General features: G+C 36.8%; 1 protein-coding gene and 1 long non-coding RNA gene across 2 annotated transcripts in view; one reads left to right on the top strand and one right to left on the bottom strand.

Annotated features, from left to right (window-relative positions):
• LOC140664403 (uncharacterized) overlaps positions 1–21458 on the bottom strand; it is a 118340-nt gene that overhangs the window by 68710 nt on the left and 28172 nt on the right. The window lies entirely within an intron of this gene.
• Positions 699–20258, top strand: Eyg (eyegone). The gene is made up of 6 exons (XM_072890583.1): positions 699–1980; positions 10439–10615; positions 16013–16153; positions 16845–17246; positions 18298–18482; positions 18663–20258. Exons 1-6 carry the CDS (start codon positions 1500–1502, stop codon positions 19236–19238), a joined length of 1962 nt encoding a protein of 653 aa, XP_072746684.1. The 5' UTR covers positions 699–1499; the 3' UTR covers positions 19239–20258.

Raw genomic sequence — 21458 nt, forward strand, 5'->3', positions numbered from 1 at the left:
CGTTGCAACCATCGTCGCTATAATAACGGAATTCTCATAAAGATTACCTGAAATTGCGGTCTACGAGTTTTTCATTTCTACCTCACCGAGATACGAAGAAGATTCGACGTTCGACGTTCGACGAATTGATCGCGTGACGAGAAAAGTAGTGCACGGTGGAAAAACAACAGGAGAAAAAAGACGAAAGCAAGAAGAAAGAGAAGATTAATTGCTCTCGTAATCCTCCCTGCTGGAAGATTTTTTAAAAATATTTTCCTCCATATCTAGGAATCTCTCGAAAACGTGAACATCTGCATGAGGGGTAAAAAAAAAATCTCACGATAATCTTGTGCATCGAGAAAAAGCGGTGAAGAGGCAAGGACGGAGAGGAAGAGCGCGAGGAGGCAATCGGCCGTGTATACGAAGTGACCAGGCAAGTCACATGTCACATTAAATCTTGATCTCACCTCGGCGAGCAGAGGCGAGTCTCTCTCTCTCTCTCTCTCTCTCTCTCTCTCTCTCTCGCCGCAGGAGGGGAACAGTGGGGGTAAGGCTAGTCTGGGTGCGCTTTGAAACCCCGAGCGGAAGGCAATCCGCTCGAATCCGACGGAGCGCGAGCAAGTTACCCCGGTGGCGTAAGTCCTCGTTGCCTGTCATTGGAGAAGGGAGACCTCATAGGCGGAAGAAGCGAGAGGGCAATCGACACGCGAAAAAGAGTAAAGAGGAGAGGGAAGAGAAGGGTGGTAGAAGAGGAGGAGGAAGAGAAGGAGGACGTGGTCACGAGCTTCGTCGAAGGCGCTTGCGCTCCAACATTCCGCGCCTTCGGCCGCTCGGCACCTCGACCAGGTTCGAGTATCGCGACGACGTAAAAGCTCGCGTCGCGATGCGTCGTGACTGTCATCGCGCGAGTAAACAAGAACTTGGACCGCTTCGCTGATCGGACCCGTAGGACATCCGCGTGTGACTCGTGTGTCACGTGACGAGTAGCGCGAAACATATCTATGCCGTAGGAGGATAGCTGATGGTGTACATGTGACAAGTGAACATTGATGAGGGCCGAGTGAAAATTTCCGAGACAAATGGGAACGGTCGTTCGACGAATACGACGGGAATGTATATTAAACTTGTATCAAACTTTTATTGTGCCGACCTGCGTAAGAATAAGACAATTAAAATAGAAGAGGAATATAAAGGGTTTGACCGCGCAAATAAAAAAATGTTTGTGCAACGATATTGGTCGATGCATAATGAAAAGTGCAGATCTTCTTAACCGTTTATTCCGAACGCGAAAACTTCCAGACGATACATTAACTCGCGCTCGAAGACGTTCATCGACATTTCGATCGATTGTTGAATCTGCGAAGGAGAATCGACACGACAGACAGGGAAAAATTCACCAAACGAGACACAACAAATCAAGGATAAACGTGGTGCATACGCAGAGGTGGAAGAAGAGAGGGAGAGGGAGGAGCCGTTGCGCTGAGCGTGGAGGGGGTGGAGGTGAGTGAGATCGTCTGGTGATGATGATCGGTGGCGGCGTCGCGACCCCTCCTGGTACTGCCAAGTCGGCTGCTGCGATCGACAGCGAAATGGTGCAGGTCGACGGCATTGGCAGTGGTAGTGTCAGTGGCAGTGCTAGTGGTAGTGGTAGCCCTGCGACGGGCGCGACCACCACGCGCCTCGCAAACAGCAACGGTAACAATAACAATAACAGCAGCAGCAACAACAACAATAACGGGGAAATTAGCAATAACAACAACAATGATGGGCATGGAGTCGCCAACTGCGCCGGCACAACCACCTCAGGCGCCAGCGACAAGTTTTGCTGTCAAGATGAGGACGTTCCAGTCAGCACCGGTGTCGCTCGACCTTGGGAACCGCCGTCACCGACCTTCTCTCAAACCAGATCGCATTTGCTGCAGATCCATCCGCCGCATCATCATCAGCATCCGGCGGCGCATCATCATCAGCAGATGAACGTACCGGTCTCCCTGATCGATGGTAAGTAGAAATATTCTCGAATCGAATCGAATCGAATTGATTGTCATCCGATTCTACAATATTCTTCACGAGTCTCTTTCTTTCCTCGACTTTGTCACCCACGGTAGCTCAATTAACCGATTTGCAGTTATCGAATAAATTATCGTTTAACACGATCATTTTGTGTGATATACGCGTGCAAATATTATTCCATTAACCGTTTGATAACAAAAAAGATCTTTGGGTGCACTGAACTTGTTAAAATAATTTCTTTACGCTGAACGTTCGGAATGAATCATGTTAAGGTAAATATTTTCATCGAATTGCATAATTTCTCAAGCGCTTTGATTTGCGGCAATAAATATTCGCAGTATGATTTGAAACGAATTTTGATATCCGCTAAAAGCGATACGTAACGGATTCTTTTATAGAAACATTCTGTACATTTCCATTACTGATCATTATATCATTCTTCAATTTCTAAGATAAGACGATATCTAAGATAAGAGGAAGGCGCGTGTATAACCAATGAAAAGCCAATTAATTCCGTTGTGCCGCAATAAATCGATAATTATGGAGCACGTCACAGCTATTTACAATCATGTTCCATGCACTTTATTACAACAAAATTGCACGACAACGTTATTCAAATTTCAGATCGTTGTTTAACAGACCTCATCCGAACACCTGAATACACTTTCAAGACTACCGGTAGAGACAATAATCGATGAAATGTCGAAATAACGAGTATATAGAAACGACGAGAATTTTATTAAATTAACGAGAGTAAAATATTTTTAATTATAATGCGGATATTGTCAAGTTTTCTTCGAAAGATATTATTATATTAATTTTTAATTTAAATCTCGACTCTTCCATTGAAATAATATTAATATTATATAATATTTTATTAATTATATAATTAATTAGTAACGTAAAGGCTCTATAATATTTTATGCTTATTGTTAATTACATAATACCGGCATAATATAATTATATGATATTTTGTTTGTATCATTAAATAGCATATTATCTTTTACAGTCATTAGACTGAATTTAATAGAGAGAATTTAATAAATTAAATAAAAAATATAGGTTGAATCAGATTTTTTATTTGCATTCAAAGATCGCGGAAGAACACAAAAATCATCTTTGTTATACAATATAATAACGTTAATAAACATTTAATCGTTATACGTTCCTGATAGCGTGAAAGTTAAATATGTTATATGTGCGACGACAAATGAATATATATATCGATTATATCTGTTTCTTGATGAGAGATAACCGAGTAACTAATTGAATTATGAATCGCCTCACGATCTTTCGCCGCGTGAACCTTTCGATGCAGGATGGCAACCGCAATTAACATTGAACACCTGTACAATCGAACACCTGTACAGGGCTCGTCTCCCAACTAACAATAATAATTGGACCATTTCACGCTTCTGAAAACACGTTCTCAAAATCTCAGAAAGAGCTTTAAGAAAGTTTAATTTTACTGACATTTTTTAATTGCAACTACCAAACGCAGAATAATTAATTCGATTTCAAAATTATTGGTGAGCACAGGAAATCATGGCAAGAACGCAACATAATTCCTATTTCCAAAATTTCCGGAATTACCATGATATTGATCGTCATGTCGAAAACATGCATATTAAATAAGTTGTCCAATACCAGTTCCTAGATATCTACGACATCGGGTCAACACACTCTACGTCGACTATGAATGGAGAAATAAAGTTTTTTCTTTTTTTAGATCTTTTTTTATCTGAAGTCGTTCTTTTTATAGCTCATTATCAACGACCGCATCGCCATTTTTCAGTCGCTAATTAAGTTGTCGACAAACAAGGAACGAAGACGCGAGTGTACAATTAGATTCACTTTCGTCTATGTCATTTCGCGTAAATACAACTGCAGTGTGCGAATATCGGATGAAATGTTGTCTGAGAGTGTTCGTCTCGCGCGGAATTGATCGCGAAATCGCTGATAAGGAATCAAAAGGAGACGCGGGATCAAAAGCAGCGACGAATCCGTTGTTTCATCTCGGATACGCGTCTGCGACATGTATATTTGACTATCGTACATTCTCACGGATTTTTCTGTGATTAAAACGCTTGCCAGATTCGCTAATCGCTTCTTTCATCGATTGTATCGATTTGCGAAATCATTGATGACGGAATACGAAGGCCCATGCAATTTTGGCGTCTGTGAAACTGGCACGACATTCTACAAATATCAAGAAAATACTAAGAGTTCTAATATTAGCACTTTTCATAGTTCTACAATTGTTGATCAAAATTGAAAAGAGTTCCGCATTCCTTGCATTAAAAAATAAAAATTGAAAAAATGTCGTGCTAATTTCGCGAATTTAGCACGACACTCTCCTCTCTAAAGTACTAAAACGAATTGAAAATTATCATTTTTTACAAGAGTTCCCGATAGTTCTAATTGAGATTCACATATAATTTCAAAATGATATTCCAGCAATTAATTTTTAACAATTACTTAGTAAAAATGTATCGTGCCGATGATTTTCAGCAGGTCGAACGGTAATTCTCGACAGTTCTGTAAGAGTTCTTTCAATTTTTATCGACAACTGTAGAAACTATGAAAAGTACTATTAGAACTCTTAGTATTTTTTTTATATTTGTAGAATGTCGTGCCAGTTTCACAGACGCGCAATTTTGAACAACGGAAATTGTTAACACTTGTCAAGATGGAATACCAAAGTTCTCAAAACCGCACTTGTTCGAAAACCGGTTGCGTTTGCAGTACATCTTTATAGAGTTTGGTAGAAATATTACTCTCGTTTAACGTAACATTGTACACATTGGTCTTGCAAGTACTCATCTCGATTCTCGCGAAATACTTTGTTTCAGAAAAGTGATATTTATTGACTATAGACAATTTTGAGGCATTATATAAGTAATAAACATGTTGATTCGCGAACGAGCGAAAAGAAAGAGATAAGAATACCGAGGAAATTTTCCACGTGCTGTAGTAGCACTTGTCCTAATTGTAATTAAATTATTGTGTAAAAAGATGAATATACTAATGATGAACTATACATTTTCTCTTGATTACATGTAGCATTCAAAATTAAATTTGTTGATATTCCATCTGTCAAGTCTTATGTATGCATTAAATTTTGAATTATATCTCAATTGATATTCTTAAATTGATATAATGATAATAATTTCAAATTAAAAGGTCGGAATAAATTCGACGTGGCAAAGAAAAAGTACAGCTCTTGTTTAGCTAATTCACAGTAAGGATTTACGAGTTCGCTTTGTTTCTCTCGACAGTTGACAGCGTAAGATACCACGGAATTTTACGATCGCATTCAGAATTTTAGAATAAATACCCCTTGAGACTAATAATTGTCTAACGCGCTGCACTTTGTTACAGTTTCAGTGACCAATCGTTAAAAATGTCGGCAAAGAGATATGTACTGATTACAGGTAGAATATTTTTACTGAGTGTCAGATTATAATTTCGCTGTAAAATTTAATCTTTTTCAAAACAGATTACACGCAATTAGACATATTTACTATTACGATGACGTACAACATATAATGCAGTTCTACTTTGAGGTTTTATGATTACACCTTACAGACTACGTTTACGACAAGTGTTAAGAAATAGATATCTTCATCTACAATGACATGAGTTCCTCCCTCTCGACTTCTTGGATCGACCATCTTGTCTCTCATAAACGTTATTAATCATCGAGTTATTACATAAAATGCTCGGCTATAACTAGCCGAGCATTTTATTTGCGTATAAATAACTTTTTATTTTGCGTATAAATAACTTATAAATTACCTAGCTTTAATTTGTGAAATTTTACTATTATGAGATGTGAAATTATTATTCCGATAAATTATTTATAAACAGACACATACAGTTTATAATTTAAAGTTACGTTAACAGATTTAGATTTTTTGTTTTGAGTTTTTATTTATACAATTATTGGACATTTATTTCTTTTTATTCCATTACGCATAAAGTTTATCATCTACTTCGTAACGTTCTTTCTGACATGAAATGAATCATTCACTCTTTCATCTCACAAACGAATTGGTCTCAATTAAAATTTATCGCTACTTTTTATATCTGTTAGAATATTGTTTGTCACGTATAGAATTTATAGCAGCAATATTCTAGCGATACCTCTAGAAAATTTAGATTCTTTTGCCAAATATTAGTCACAAATATAATTGTCCTTGATAATAGGCTTTAAAGATAGGCATCACAGACAAATTTTCTGTCTAAATTACACTAATAGTACAGATATAAATTCTGCCTATGTCATTTAAATTGATCAAGTGCGAAATATATGTAGTATCACAGTATTTGCTAATAATTTATCTGTTTCAATTAATTTTTTACACCTAGAAAATTTTTGTTCAAGTTGCAAGATCATTTTTTTGAGTGAATGTTTTACTTGAAACCATCTCGGGCTCGGGCCAGATAAAACCACTCATCGGGAGCGAACGAATTACCTTGTTCGCAAAAAGAGAATCGACCTTCCACTTTTTCCATTTATTATCTATTACTCTATGTCAAGCGATCGGTCTTTACCGGCGGCGATTTTCAAATATACGGACGAATTATACCGCGAGGACTGATGCCAGAACTCGCTCAGAACCGGTTCCCGCTTGGTGTCGATGTAACGACGGGACGCATTTCTTTCTGTGCATCGACTACTTTCGTTTTCACGACACCTCCGATAGCTTTGAAACGAATGCGGAATGCGATGTCCAATGTGCCATTTAGGCGGATGCAACGGGTGCGAAACTCGCAGGATTCGCGTAAATTTTATTCGAGTAATCGTCGCAAACAAGATTCTTCGGTAAAAGATTTTAGTGGCACTTTAGTTTTGCAATAAATCCGGGAATTTTGCAATTGGAAAAACATCTTCATTTTTAATATTTCGAATATAAGGCTCTTAATATTTACAAACATGCAACTAGGTATCAACCTGGCGAATAAGAGCCATACGTAGATGTTAATGCGTAAATTTCTTTAGAAATTAATTTTTTTTTCCGCGAAAATTGAAACGTGCACCGAGCACACATTTTACTTGGTGTATTTACCAAGAAATAGATTCTCATTTTTGAAAATTTCATACCCCCTCTTTACCTCCCTAAAGAGACGTAGACGAGAAACCCATCTTTATTTTTAATTAAATGATTATTATTTATATTAGACCTTTTTGAAATTTATATTAGACGTTCTGAAATAATTTTTTCTCAAATATAGTAATTGCATTACTTAAATATGAATACTGGCAAAAACTGTGAAATTCATTTTAATATATCTTAGTTAATTTTAGTTGATTTTTGTTGATTTTAGTTGTTTATTGTTTAGTTTATCATGGTTTATTTTGATCAGTTTATTGTCAGTTATTATCGATTATTATTAGTTACTTTAATATACTTAGACTTTATCTATTTAATCTATTTAGTTTATTTAGTTTATTCGATTTTATTGTATTGTATTTAGGTTAGTTGATCGTCATTTAATATGTAAATTGGAAGTTTATCCTAAGCCGAAAGGCAAGGATTAAAATAATAAAAATATAATAGTAATTGCATTACTTTGGAAGATAATAAACCTTTAAAAGATCAAAAATATGACAAAAGAATGAAGCGTGTAAAATTGCCATAATAAAATAATATAGTTCGATCTACAACGTACAATTAAAATACACGAAAAATAACTATCCTCCTTCAAATTACAGCGAATTAACTAAATTATGATTTCCGATGAGGATTCTCATTAGTAATTAATTGCATTAATGTTGTAAATTTTGCAAAAATGGCCGCTCGATCGTATGTATAGCAAATTACAAACAATTTGCATAAAATACCCTATGCCGAATTTAATTAATCCGCTCAACTCATACAAGAATTAATTAAACCTTCTCACTATATAAACGAATTGTAATGTATTTGCGCACGATCCATCCGTTAAAACCAATTAAAACAACGCGATACAAATGAGCACGACGAACCTGTTTTCTGCCGACACTCGGGATTTTAATTTCGTCCGACGGTTCTTCCCACCGATCGTTGATCTCTTTACGCGGGATAAAAAGTAATTTGCGCTCACCGTTTACAAAAAGACAGTTACTTCACGCTCTTAATATTGCCGTATCATTCGATCATAAATTGCGGCGAGCCGCGTTAAACGTCATTAAGATTAGTCGACAGCACGATTATGAAGAAGCTAAGCCTGCAAATAAGTACATCAATTTTGATCGCATTACTGGTACGATAATTAACATCTCTCTCACATTTATAATTCATATTATTCTTAAGCTCGCATCGAGTTACACTTAAACATTTGTTTCTAACGTGAGTCTACTAGGTGCTGTTTAATTACAGTTTTTTCTCTTTTAAAATTACTTTTTATGAATCAATCGTCTGCTTAACATAGATACGTACTCACATGCTTGGCCACTAAATACTCCATTACTAAATTAAGTGAACGATTGTCTCCAGTCAAGATTAACTCACAAGGGACACGTCACAACTGCCCGGAACCGATTTGATTCTTCTTGAAATATGTTATTAAACGCAAAAATCTAAGACACACGTATTTTTTTATACGTGTGCAATCTCATGTTTAAAGAGTAAAATGCCCCTTTAAAAAAAAACGATATTTTCTTTTGGGGTCGAATGTTTAAAGGGTAAAATGCCTCTTTTTAAAAAATCGATATTCTTTTTGGGGTCGAATATCGTCAAAACTATAAGAAATAGAAAAAAAATTGTTAAACAAAAATTTAACGGTTTAAAGAGTACTTTAAAGTTATGAAAAAAATTTTTTAATTTTTTTCAAAGTTTTATAATTTTTGTTTGCCAATTTAAAGTACTCTTGAAGCAGTTAAACTTTTATTTAACAATTTTTTTCCATCTCTTGTTGGTTTGACGATATTTGATCCCAAAAAAAAAAAACTATTTTTTTTTCAAAAGGGTGTTTTACCTGCTCTTAAACATGAGATTGCGCACAAAAAAAACGTGTCTCTTAGATTTTTGTGTTCAACATATTTCAAGGAGAACCAAATCGGTTGCGGACAGTTGTGACATGTCCCTTGTCAATGATTAAATCAACGAATAATCTTTAATGTTGCTGTATTCGATCGTTATCTCTTCCCGAGTCGAAATTTTGCTTTTACAATTTTTAACTACAATTTTTATCACGTTACGTTTATGTGGACTCCAGATGATTTTGATAAGTTTAATTTATATAAGAATTAAGTTTCTACGTTGTATCTCAATAGTTTGTAATAAATGAAAAAGATTCTCACTTGGAAAGCGTAGAAACGTAAAATAGGAACTTTTGACAAAATAATAATTTTAAAAAAGAGTAACTTGATTGCTTAAAAAAATCATAACAAATGTGAGATTGAAAATTGTGAGTAAAAGTAAAAGAAAAATTTTGATTTGAGTCTGTCCGAAAAAGGTTGTAAAGATTATTCTGTAAATCTACAAGGAAAACCTATTTGTGCGCATCCTTTTGAAACATTACGAAAATCTTCGCTGACTTGTCTAACGGATTCACACATCCGTACAATTACATAGGCCTGCATAATAAACAAACATCTTTACGCATCTAATATCAGTAATGTAATACCTATGACAAACGTATTATATAACTGAATCGTTCGTTCAAGTATTAATATAGTATGTATGAAATAAATTATGAACACACAAAAAAAACAATTTTTTATTAAATTTGAAATTCATTCTAAGATTATTATATTAGGAATATGCAAATTATTGAATGACATTAACGTATATTGATTGACACTCCAATAACAATCAAAGGGCAAGAGCAATTGAGTATCGACTGCTGAAGGCAAAATCGATAAATGCTGAGAATTAAACTTCTTTTGCAATATGACATGATACGTTGCTATAAAAAATGTAAAAAAACAGTGCAAGACAATTTCAATGTGCATAAAGCGCTTTATATCTTCGATTTCTACTAAAAGTGTACGAATATAAATTATTAATCACACTTTACGAGCGACAGGTGTTCTGACTGCGCTTTCAATATTCTGAAAGACGATGTCAGAACACCGTCACAATAACGGGACCACAAGATCACTTGCAAGCGGTTTAAATTAATGCGTCCGAACCTAAAGATATTTGACCGTGACCACTTTCGTCACAGCGATTACGCAGACGATTGTCAATTTAACGGCGTATTCAACTAACTTCGAAGATCGCGAAGATCTTTGTCAAAAAAATTCCCGATTATCGCGAGCCGTAAAATCATCATTCGAATCTCATTAACTTGTTTACGGAAGTAATATAAGTCAATAATATAGTGATAAAATTGTGATTATTAAAGATAAGCGCCAACGTCTTGTCTTCAAACAATCATTATTAATTACTATTAATTATTCAGAATTAAATTTTATCGTTATACATAGCGTAATAAAATTGTTCTCTGATTACAGGCGTGAACTTGCAAAACTGCACGGCGGGTCCGTTTGCAAGCGGAAATAATGGCGGCGCATCGCGACAACGTTTAATCGAATTGTCGCACGGATTAGGAGCACTAAGGCATTATAACGACCTTGCTAATCACGTGTTGTCCTTAAATCAGCAGGGCGCAGTTGTCACGAAACTTTTAGGTGAGTCTTTCATTTTATGAAGCATATTTTTACGATTTTCCGCCAAGCGAGTCAAAAGGGAGTTACGTATATATATATATATATATATATATATATATATATATATATATATATATATATATATATATACACACGTTCGATATCATACTGCGTTGTGTATTTTCTATCGTTGACGATAAGAATAATATACAAATTATTGAGTGACATTCCGAATATAAGAACTTACGTAGAAAAACTACTTCGTTGACATATCGCTATTATGTTGTCAACTCTATGTGCCTATTGCGGGTATCGAACGCCGCACGCATTACGTACATACGTAATTTTGATACAAGTCAGGGTAGAAATCATCCATTTTTATATCTCGGAAATATCATCGACCCCTTCAGAGAACGAAAAAAAAAATAGAAGATGTATGTACAAGAGAGTTTCTAAAGACGGAAATTATTAAATTGACATAAAAGGTTTGTCATATTTATCGAATAAAAATTTTCAGCATTTTATGGTAAAAATATAACCGTAAACGACTATTTTTTTTTTTTTTACATACACAAACACACACAAATATTGCACATATCTTCTCATTTAAAAAGAAACTTTTTAATTGTTTAAAATTTTTGATTGAAAACATTGGAGATAATTAATAATTTTGTGTTAAATTATTTTGAAACAATCTATCTAATACACATATATTTAATATTTTATATTTTTCGCTGTGGTTCTGACAACAATCACCACCGACCTCAAACGCGTTAATCTTTCGGGCGCTTTTGCACGAGGCAAAGAACAAAGAACAACACTGAATGTATTCGTCGAGCACGGTTAGATGTAACGAGCAGGGCGGAATCGGCTGCTCGAAGCTCGTTAGCCGGCGAAAATTAACGTATAATAATAATCGCTTCTTCCACGCGAATTTTTGTGGTCTTCAGCACCTTGGCAACTCGAATAATTCGCCAATGATTGCGCCAATCATTAATTCCTCTGCATTTCAGCGAATTTCTTAATTTGATAAACATTAGACTTCTCTTTATGACTTTTTTTATAAATGATTATATATTATATATTTTTTCGTATTATGTATATTATATAATATGTGTACGTTACACATACTACAGACTTTGAAAAGTTATTTCAAAGCCTTTCTTTCCTTTACAACTATAGAGTATAGTAAAAATTTACATTTCGATTTACAACACGAGTATCTAATCGCTCAACAAATCATGCCTCGTGCTTTCCGACATTCACGCTTTTCATAGCTACTTGCGCTGTTCTTTGTACCTTGTGTCTTGGACCGCCATATTTTGACGTATTGCGCTTTCGCCGATACAGGCACGCGAGAGCGCATGGTGAAACTCGCGGAAATTCAGGACTCGAACGACATTTGGAATCCGCACGAGCGAACAGGAGAGGAGCCCACATCCGCGTTTGAGGAAAGACCAGAAAAAATGAGGAAGCCAAGAAGATATAAAAGAAAAAGTAGAAGAGAGAAAGAGAGAGAGAGAGAGAGAGAGAGAGAGAGAAAAGAAAGAAAGAATTCACGCGCCGGAAGAAACGAATAATAAAAAAAAAAAGGAAATAAGCCATCGAGCATCTCCGTGAAATGTCGGAGAAGAGTTTCTCTCTTTCTCGTAGACCTGCCTGCTATCTCAGCACGATCCTCGTTAACTTTACGAGCCGCTCGTAAAAATACCGTTCGGGGCCTGTTCTCTTGCGGCGCGCCGGTAATGTCTTCATCCCGTTGGATACGGATTCCTTAAGGCATCTCGAAATGAATATAATGTACCGTAATCGTGATCAGCCAATTATTTAAACGCAGCGCACAATTAATTCCGTCGACTTTCCCGCGCGCAAATGGACTACTCTGATTCGCGTGTCTTTTGTACAAAAAAGAAGTAGCCACAGGATGTGAATTATATTATCTTACAATTAGTGTTGCTTAGCTTTACTAGCTAAAAAAAAATTAAATTCAAGATTATATTGATTTTCGTGTCTTTAGAAGCTGCGATTTCAGTTGCTCGCTATTATGAATGGAATTTGAAGATAGATTAATGTGCGGTTTCAATGACTCAAATTTTTCAAGTTTTTGCAGTTGCCGTAACAAGCCCAACATGCCACTATCGCAATCATTGAAATAACTGGACGGCAATTGAAAGGACAATGCCGGAGGCGTTCCGGTTGTTTACTCGCAGTTTCTATCGTATCCCTCTTGTTCGTCGTGTAATTACGCTAATCCCTCATTATTAATTCATAAAAGAGATCGCGTCGCTCTCCGAATGCATGCATGCTAACGCGCGCTGAATGCGCTCTTCTCGCCTGTAAGCACCTAACCACGCCGGACATGCTCTCGCGAGTAACCTAACCGGCTAACGAAATTGGCTTCGTGCACAGTTTCTTTTATTAAAAACGGCAATTCGCGCTCAAAAGTTTTACGTTTTACGCACGCACGTACGTTCAACACGTGCACAGAAGCAAAGCAGGAGCAAACCGAGCGAGCGGCAAATAAAGACGGAGGAGGTCAGGGTGAGAAGAGATCAAGGGGGAGAGTACATAGAAGGAAAGATACGGAAGGAAAGACAGAGAGAAACTGAAAGATGAAGCGAGCGAGGGGCAGACCGAGAGACCGAGATAGCAGATCGAGGCAAGGAATTTGCTCGCGGCATGGATACCTATTAGATGGGTACATCGTTTATATACCCGGCACGCATTTCACCCGTGGGAGCGCACGCGATACCCTGCCGGGTTTAGCCGTCATTATTGTTATTAATAATAGTACCTAACGACCGATAATTGCTCAAGTCTGCCTGCGCCTCTGGTTTCCATTACCTTGTGGCCTCTCGACAGAATTGACGGACGGACTCTCTTCGCGTTTCTTCTCAAAGACCGCGGTGGCCACGACAGAAACGCGAATCACGGATGATGCATGCACATGTACGCGACGTGCGCGTCCTTCCACGATGAATCCACGCGTAATTGGGGTCGGAAGGCGAGTCTCTCGATGAGACCCTTTATGCTCGATGGTTGACGTTCATGTTGATGTTAACACGCGAACGTGACTTTCGTTTCTTTGCTTCTATTGTGTCATTCGCGAAAAACTGGACGAAAACAGCAGAGATATATCTTGAACGCACGGTAAAAAATAAAATGTTAATTTTCACATTTTTTCCATTTCCCAGAAAGTCCACTCTAAATTTTAAATTAAAATAATACATTTATTGTGTGTTACTTATTGATAAATTAGAAGTGTTAAGTAATCCACACAAAACTTTACATTTATTTTTGTTATTGTGATTTTAAGTGTAATGTAAAAATAACATACAAATTAATTAAAAACTACATAAAAGGGCAGTTACAATAACTTGTAAGAAATGTTGATGGAACGTTTTAAAGTTCATGATTACTCGAAGATTTATTTTAACTTTTTTCGGAATGTTAAATTGATTCTTGAAACATGTTGATTATTTGAAATGATTGTTAATCATGTATTAAAAGCACTCAAAATAATATTCCATTTCTAAGAGACATTCACAAAGTGTTAAGTTACAAAGTTGACATAAATATAACACGTGAAAATGTTATCAAAATAATAACATATCAACTGTATGTTAATTTTACATTGAAGTAGTAATCGAAACGTGGTAACACACAAGAAAATTTTAACAAATGGACGCACAATTTTTTACTGTGCGTAAAATAATTTTGGTTATCAAAATTGTTAAATAATAGAAACTTTGTAATGTAATGCACGACTGCTCTATTGCAGTCTATATAGATCATATTATACTTATTGTATATAAACTTGAAGACACCACACACACACAACATTATAGTATAATGTCGTGTAATCGTTGCTACGCAATATTAATTAAATGAACATAAGAGTCTATAATTTTTATACGTAATTAATATTATAAAATTAGTTATGTTTTACAATATAATATTTGAGGAAATTAAAAAAGCAATGTTGCAAAACTATGTGTTGTATAATCGCTACTGTGTAAATATTAAACTAAAATATTGTAATTAGCATATATAATAATTAATATGTCATAAAAAATTAGTTATACATGCATTATTACGATACTGTAATAATTGATATTAAAAAAGAAACGTTATATATTCTTTATTCTTACTTTTCTTGTTTTTTAAATTTTATAAATTTTATCAAGAGAAAAGATAATAAGATTTATTATTCAGAAAAATATACAGGATGTAAAAGTAAAATTATTTTAGTTATAAACATATGTTATGTGTTACCTAATTTGTTTCGAAATTATTAAAATGTATTAAAACGCAATTGTTTAGTACATTGATTATATTCTACTATCAACGATCTTTATTTAACGAAAAATCGATCGTATACATATAGCTTGCAATATCCTTTCGCTAATATGCTTTATATTTTGTAATATGTTCATCGGACTATCGTGTACCTCAGCATTCACTCATCATAATTAGTAATTAATTCATTACTAATTGACCACTGCGTTACCCATTATTTTTCCTACGAGTTAGTAAATTACAAAATTACAATTTCTATAGAACATGACAGTGGCAGATATAATACTTGTTACATGCTTGCTTATGACCCCGTGTTTTAGCGTTTTATCTAAATATATTATAATAAACGGTTCATATAATTTTTCTAAATTATATAGCCAAATTGATCAAAGCGTGCAATTAACTTCCTGACCGTCTTAACTTTTCTGACATTTATATTTACGACGTGCGATAATGAATTATTAAAAAATATTCCGAATTATCGCAAGCCAACACGATTACACACGTGTGCATATAATTTTCTCTTGTATCATGACGTTTATTACGTAAAGTATCCTCGTGTTGTCCTAATCGCTGCATCATGAATCCGCCCAGATACGACGATAGGACTGATATTTGTTCGTGTAAGGTAGCACGCGATGTTAAACATAATATTGCTCCATGACTTTTGTAATATACTATGTATCACTATCTGAATTTTCTTGTATTTTACTGTTACGTCACAATGGTCTTATATTCATTTAAAAATATTGGCAATGATTTTAACACAAACAAGTATTGAAACAGTAGTATTCGAGGCACTCAGATGTCTATTAATGCGATCAATTATATCTAATAACACACTCACACGTGGTGTGTATATATAATATTATAATTATCATTTCGTTCACATCAATCATGTGCGAAAGATACCTACGTTCAAATTTTGAGGCGCGTGCATCGCGTGATTTTTGGGAATTACTGCGAGCTTCGTGATTTTTGGCGTGACCGAGCTGCCGAATAGAATGCAAAATATAAATGCACCATGCTGCGGCGCGCCATTTACCAGCGATTTTATCGCGGCCCAGGACTTTTACCAATGCAACGCGTCCTTGAAGATCGTTTTATCGTGTGTTTCAGGTACACTGCGCCCGCCGGGTCTGATCGGTGGTAGTAAGCCAAAAGTAGCGACACCGGCTGTCGTTGCTAAGATCGAACAATATAAAAGGGAGAATCCAACCATCTTTGCTTGGGAAATTCGAGAGAGATTAATCTCGGAGGGTAAGATAATATAATATCGCTTTTTTATCAACTAGGCTCTCTTATCGCGTAAAAAACGCGGCGTCCAAAAAAAAAAATATAAATTTAAAATAAATTTAAGTAAATTTATGAGCTAAATTCATATGATAAATAATGATAAAAAAATTAATGCGACAAAGCAATAATCGCGAAGTGTAAACCCAAAGACAAATTATTGACTAACATTGACATTGACTAGGATTTTTCGCAGAACGCGCTTAGTCATAACGTCAAGTCTTCGTCAGCGCGATGCATAAACTAGCGTGTTTCTTACTTAATTATGCTCGTCCTCTGTAAGCCATGCGAATGCAAACCATTCGTGATTACATATATACGTATGAGTATATAACATATAATTTAGAAAGAATTAAGAAACGCGTTTCTGCGACCTTATTGCTTGACATACATACTGTTCTTCGTGCTAACACGAATCTCATTACAATTGCCAGTAAACTTTAAGACATGCATAAATGCCCTTGCATTGTACACAATGTTTTCCCTTCAGAGAATTCGATACTATGTCAAAAATACGGAAAAAATTGTGAAAAAAACTACTCTATTTATTAATGAGAAATCTTTGGTAGCATTCGTATATGTTAATGCGATCCGCCTCACTTTTACACCGGATACGATTCCTATTGTTGACCGAGGCGTCGACACCCGCCTGTTTCAGGAGTTTGCAGTAACGCGACCGCACCGTCAGTCAGCAGCATCAACCGGATACTGCGGAATCGCGCGGCGGAACGCGCGGCCGCGGAATTTGCGCGTGCCGCCGGCTACGGGCTGTACGCGGCCGCCGGGCCACATCCGTACTTCAACTCGCACCAGCATCCGACGACGAGCCATCATCTGCCGGCGGGTTGGCCGACGCCGGCAGGCGCGGCCGGCCATCCGTGGATGTTGCCGCCTCTGGCGACCGGTATTTCCGGCGCCGCTGCGTCGGCGCTGCTCCTGCCACCGTCTCTGAGTCCGGGCGCGGCCGCCGCCGCGGCCGCGGCCGCGTCCGCGTCCGCCGCGGGCACCTCCGAGCACGCGCTTCATGCCGCCGACGTGATCGCTCGAGGATACCTGCAAGGTAGGCTATTGTCGTCTTTCAAGATCGTGACATGTTACGCGAAATTTGCCCTATTTGCCGGAACGAAAATATTGTTCTACTTGGTTTTGAAAAAATATTTTCAAAGTTTTCAACGTTTGTTCAAGTAGATTAATATATAATCATTACAATAGAAATGAGAAACAGTTGTTTATTATATAATATTTATACAATTTAGTTTAAACGCAATATTTTTTTCTATACATTGATCTTCCAGAATGTATATTACATCTCGTATTTTTCTTAAATTATTTTATATCAATAGGTATATGGATATTAATAGAAATCAAATTTTAATTTAGCTCTTTAATTACTTAAAAATTATACTGTGATAGGGTAAACTCGGGTAAGATGGCCATAATTTTTTAAAAACATACATATGCAAAAAACATACTTTTATTTTTGTTATTTTTTAATAGCGTTTGGCATATTATCTTCACTAAAGCTTAAATTACGTAATATATTATCGAAATTAAAAGGAAAATATTTAATAGAAATTTTATATTATCAAAATAGTACAACACAAGCATTGGCCATCTTACCCAACTTTTAAGGAAAAGATGACCATAGTGACGAAAAGATGGCCATAATATTTATAAAAAAATAGTAAAAACGAAAATAAAAATTATAGGTCATGTAATGATGTATCTTATAATATCTTTATAATATGTCTAACGTCGATTACGATAGCTTAACTGTAATTTATTCGACGTTATAACAGTTTTTAGTGGTCAAATGAAAAACTTTGCGGGTAGTCAAATGTAAAAATATGATATAAGATTCACAATATCGTTATTTCGAATAATGTATGCGCATAAACTACTGTAAATATCGATTATCTTTAATAATGACTAAAAAAGCGCACCATGTAGCGATTGAAAAAAATGACAGCCTATGGCCATCTTACCTTAGTTTACCCTATATTATAATTTTTGCTGAATCGTCAATAAGTAATTTGAATTAAATATTGAATTTGAATCGGGTTGTGTGCAGATATATAGTCGATAGAAAACGTGCTTCTATTAATGTACAGACGGCGACGGAGATGACGGAAGTTTAGACGGTTCGGAGCAACCCAAGTTCCGACGCAACCGCACGACTTTCAGTCCGGAGCAGCTCGAAGAGCTGGAAAAGGAGTTTGAACGATCGCATTACCCTTGCGTGTCCACGCGTGAGCGTCTCGCCTCGAAAACGTCACTTTCGGAAGCGCGCGTTCAGGTGAGGATCCACTACTCGCAGATATAAAAAGTAAAGAACCGACGCGACAACATGCAAGGTCTATTTCGATCGTTTATCGACATTGAAGTAGACCTTGCGGAGAGCGGTCGCGTCGTTCTCGAATAACCGATTATCCGACTTGATCACGAGCCTTCTAACGACCTAACTCGTGACTCTTAGGTTTGGTTTTCCAACAGACGGGCAAAGTGGCGTCGTCACCAACGCATGAACCTATTAAAGCGCTCGCCACCGCCTCCACCGCCACCGCCGCAGCCGCAGCCGCAGCCGCAGCAGCAACCGCATTCCGCTACGTCCGCTATGGAAATCGGCCAGCGTACATCCGGTTGCTCCATCGCCGGCATGGGCGGCGAAAGTAGCGCATTTCGCGCGGTTGTCACCAATTCCGCGGCTAGGGACGCAAATCTCGACAGTCGAGCCGAGAGGATCGACAGGCTGGAATCGGTACCGAAACAACCGGAGAGGAAACCCAGCGCCTTCCGTATGATCAGTCAGCTAGTAGGTGACGACTCAACCGGACACTCAAGACCAGCCAGTCCTGTATACGAACGACACGGATCCGGATTTGGTCCGAGACCGGGATCGGCGCATAGGATACGCTACGATCAAAATGAGGACGAGGACGAGGAAATCGACGTACAGGATTCCGATCAGGATGCGCCGTCGTCGCCGCCGGTCGCTTGGAGAGATCACTGGACTGATCAACAACCATTGGAATTGACGAAACATGATCGTTAAATGAGATGTGATACGTTAGTTCGATCTCGGTTGACATGCCCGTGAAATCTAAAGTGACATTTTTTAACAAGATCGGGATAGTTATCAAACGGTCGCATGTTGCTATTTATTTATGTATCTCAACCGAAGAATCGCGCAAATGTGTTATTCTATATATCAGTGCTCGGAGTGATCGATATGTGCAAAGGTGAAAAAAATATTCTTTTGCTCTATGGTGCTCTATGGTGGAATTACACTTTGTGATTAAGTTAACCGTAAAATGTATTTGCCGATCCGAAACATTGATAGTTTACGCGCGATAGATCGATAACGCGCTGCATCGGCGATGATTATCGTCCTGTCCTATAACGTCAGATCAGCAACAGCGTGTATTTAGGATATTCTTTTCTTTTTTCCTTTATTATCGGGCTCGGCTCTTCTCTTTATCAGTTGAAATCTTTAACACCTATGGAACTATAATACTTGTTACAAACACGGACGGTTTCTTACAATTACAATTGCGAGTATATAACTGCTGCAATCTGTGTAATATTAAAACGCAACATCATCGGTGTTACTGTAATTATTGTTGTAGATTACGTAGACAATCCATGCATATCGCGTGGCAAAAGCAAACGCCGCTATTAATTCGCTCAAGCCTGCCTATATATGGATCTACTCGTGTGAATCGAGAATAAAATGGTATCACGAGCAAAGAATGAGATGGTTCGAGCTCATTCGGAACTAGTCCTAGCAAATCATTATAAATTAGAGGTGTGCGTTATCTAGACATTTGAAATAGACGTAAGCAAAAACACAGATAATACTGTATGAAATGTCTGTTAAAGTAACGTTTATTTAAATGATCCATTTTTTTGTAAATATTCTCACATATATATATATATATATATATATATATATATATATATCTGGCGCCACACAAACATTTTCTTTTGCAAAAACTCTTCCAAAAATTTCCTTTCCAACTATTCCCTAAAACAATTTTCGAATATGTTCGCACAATATAATATATTGAAATAAATTTACATAAATATCCGATTTAATCTATTGAATCAATTTCCTCCTTCCAATTCTAAATTATAAATAACGATAAAAAAATCAAATCAAATGTAATATTTTTGACACTTAATTACTAAATAACAAATTTCTTTCTCAAAAATTACTTTGATTGTATTATAAAGCATGAAATTAAAAACAAGTAAGCTATAGAAAAATGCGAAATATTTTTCCTTCAATAATTTGGACTTAATCACCATGTTTGCTCTTCGAACTATACATATCTTTATCGATTTACATGGAAATTACTGCGGATATCAATATGTAAAATAATCGATATAGACAAGCAGCTCTAGATACTTTTCGATTTGTATTCTACGGCATCAATTATTCTTAGCTGAATGTATTTCCGCACATCTACTCTTCGGTATATAAGATATTCCGCCACGTATTGCACACCTGAAGGAAGAGAGAGTTTATCTAATATTTCTCATCTACTCAATGTCCATAGAATAGGTACAGTAAAAATCTATTGGTTAGTATTTGCAACTTCCTGAAAATTAAATATAATCTTATCCTCCGCCTCTTTTATTTTACGATCATTCAACTATCGCGGAAATATTCATTATCATTCGTATTCTCTCGTCTCGAAATTTTTTCCTATTAAAAATCTATCTCATAACGCGTGATAGAAGATTAAATTTACAACCTCAGGGACAATTTTCATTCCTCGGTAGGCGTCGACGACGGCCCAAGTACTCCAGAGATCACTCGAAGGCGCGTATACGAATTGTGGGAAAGAGAAGAGGGAAGTAAGAAGGGAGAGGAGGGAGAGAAGGGAGAGAAAAAGCGCGCGAGAAGGCTCATCGACGATTAACTCGAATCTACGGTTTCGTCGGGCTCGCAAATAAGGAATCTGCGCGCGAAACTGGTTTCTCCGAGCGATACTCTCATCTACTCGGCACGGATGGAATCGCCTGTTTACGTCGAAAAAAAAAAAAAAAAAAAAAAAGGAGCACGAAAACATTGGATCCGCGCGACATTTCGGATATCGTGGCCCGCGTCAACGGTGAACGCGAGCGGCGAATTTATGGCCACGCTCTTGGCTTCACGAGCCGAGAATACGCGCACGGTAGGACGAGAAGAGCAGACGTAGCGGAGACCAAGAAGAGGTCCGACGAGGAGAGGAGAGGGAGAGGGAAAGGAGATATGAAACTGTACGCG

This window comes from Anoplolepis gracilipes, chromosome 4 (genome assembly GCF_047496725.1).
Source record: "Anoplolepis gracilipes chromosome 4, ASM4749672v1, whole genome shotgun sequence".
NCBI lineage: Eukaryota > Metazoa > Arthropoda > Insecta > Hymenoptera > Formicidae > Anoplolepis > Anoplolepis gracilipes.

Bases quoted from the DNA above. Each gene is read 5' to 3' on its own strand.
- Eyg (XM_072890583.1), top strand. From the start codon at position 1,500: ATGATGATCGGTGGCGGCGTCGCGACCCCTCCTGGTACTGCCAAGTCG. The intron at 1,981-10,438 runs GTAAGTAGAAAT...CTCTGATTACAG, and splicing joins ACCGGTCTCCCTGATCGATG to GCGTGAACTTGCAAAACTGC. The intron at 10,616-16,012 runs GTGAGTCTTTCA...CGTGTGTTTCAG, and splicing joins AGTTGTCACGAAACTTTTAG to GTACACTGCGCCCGCCGGGT.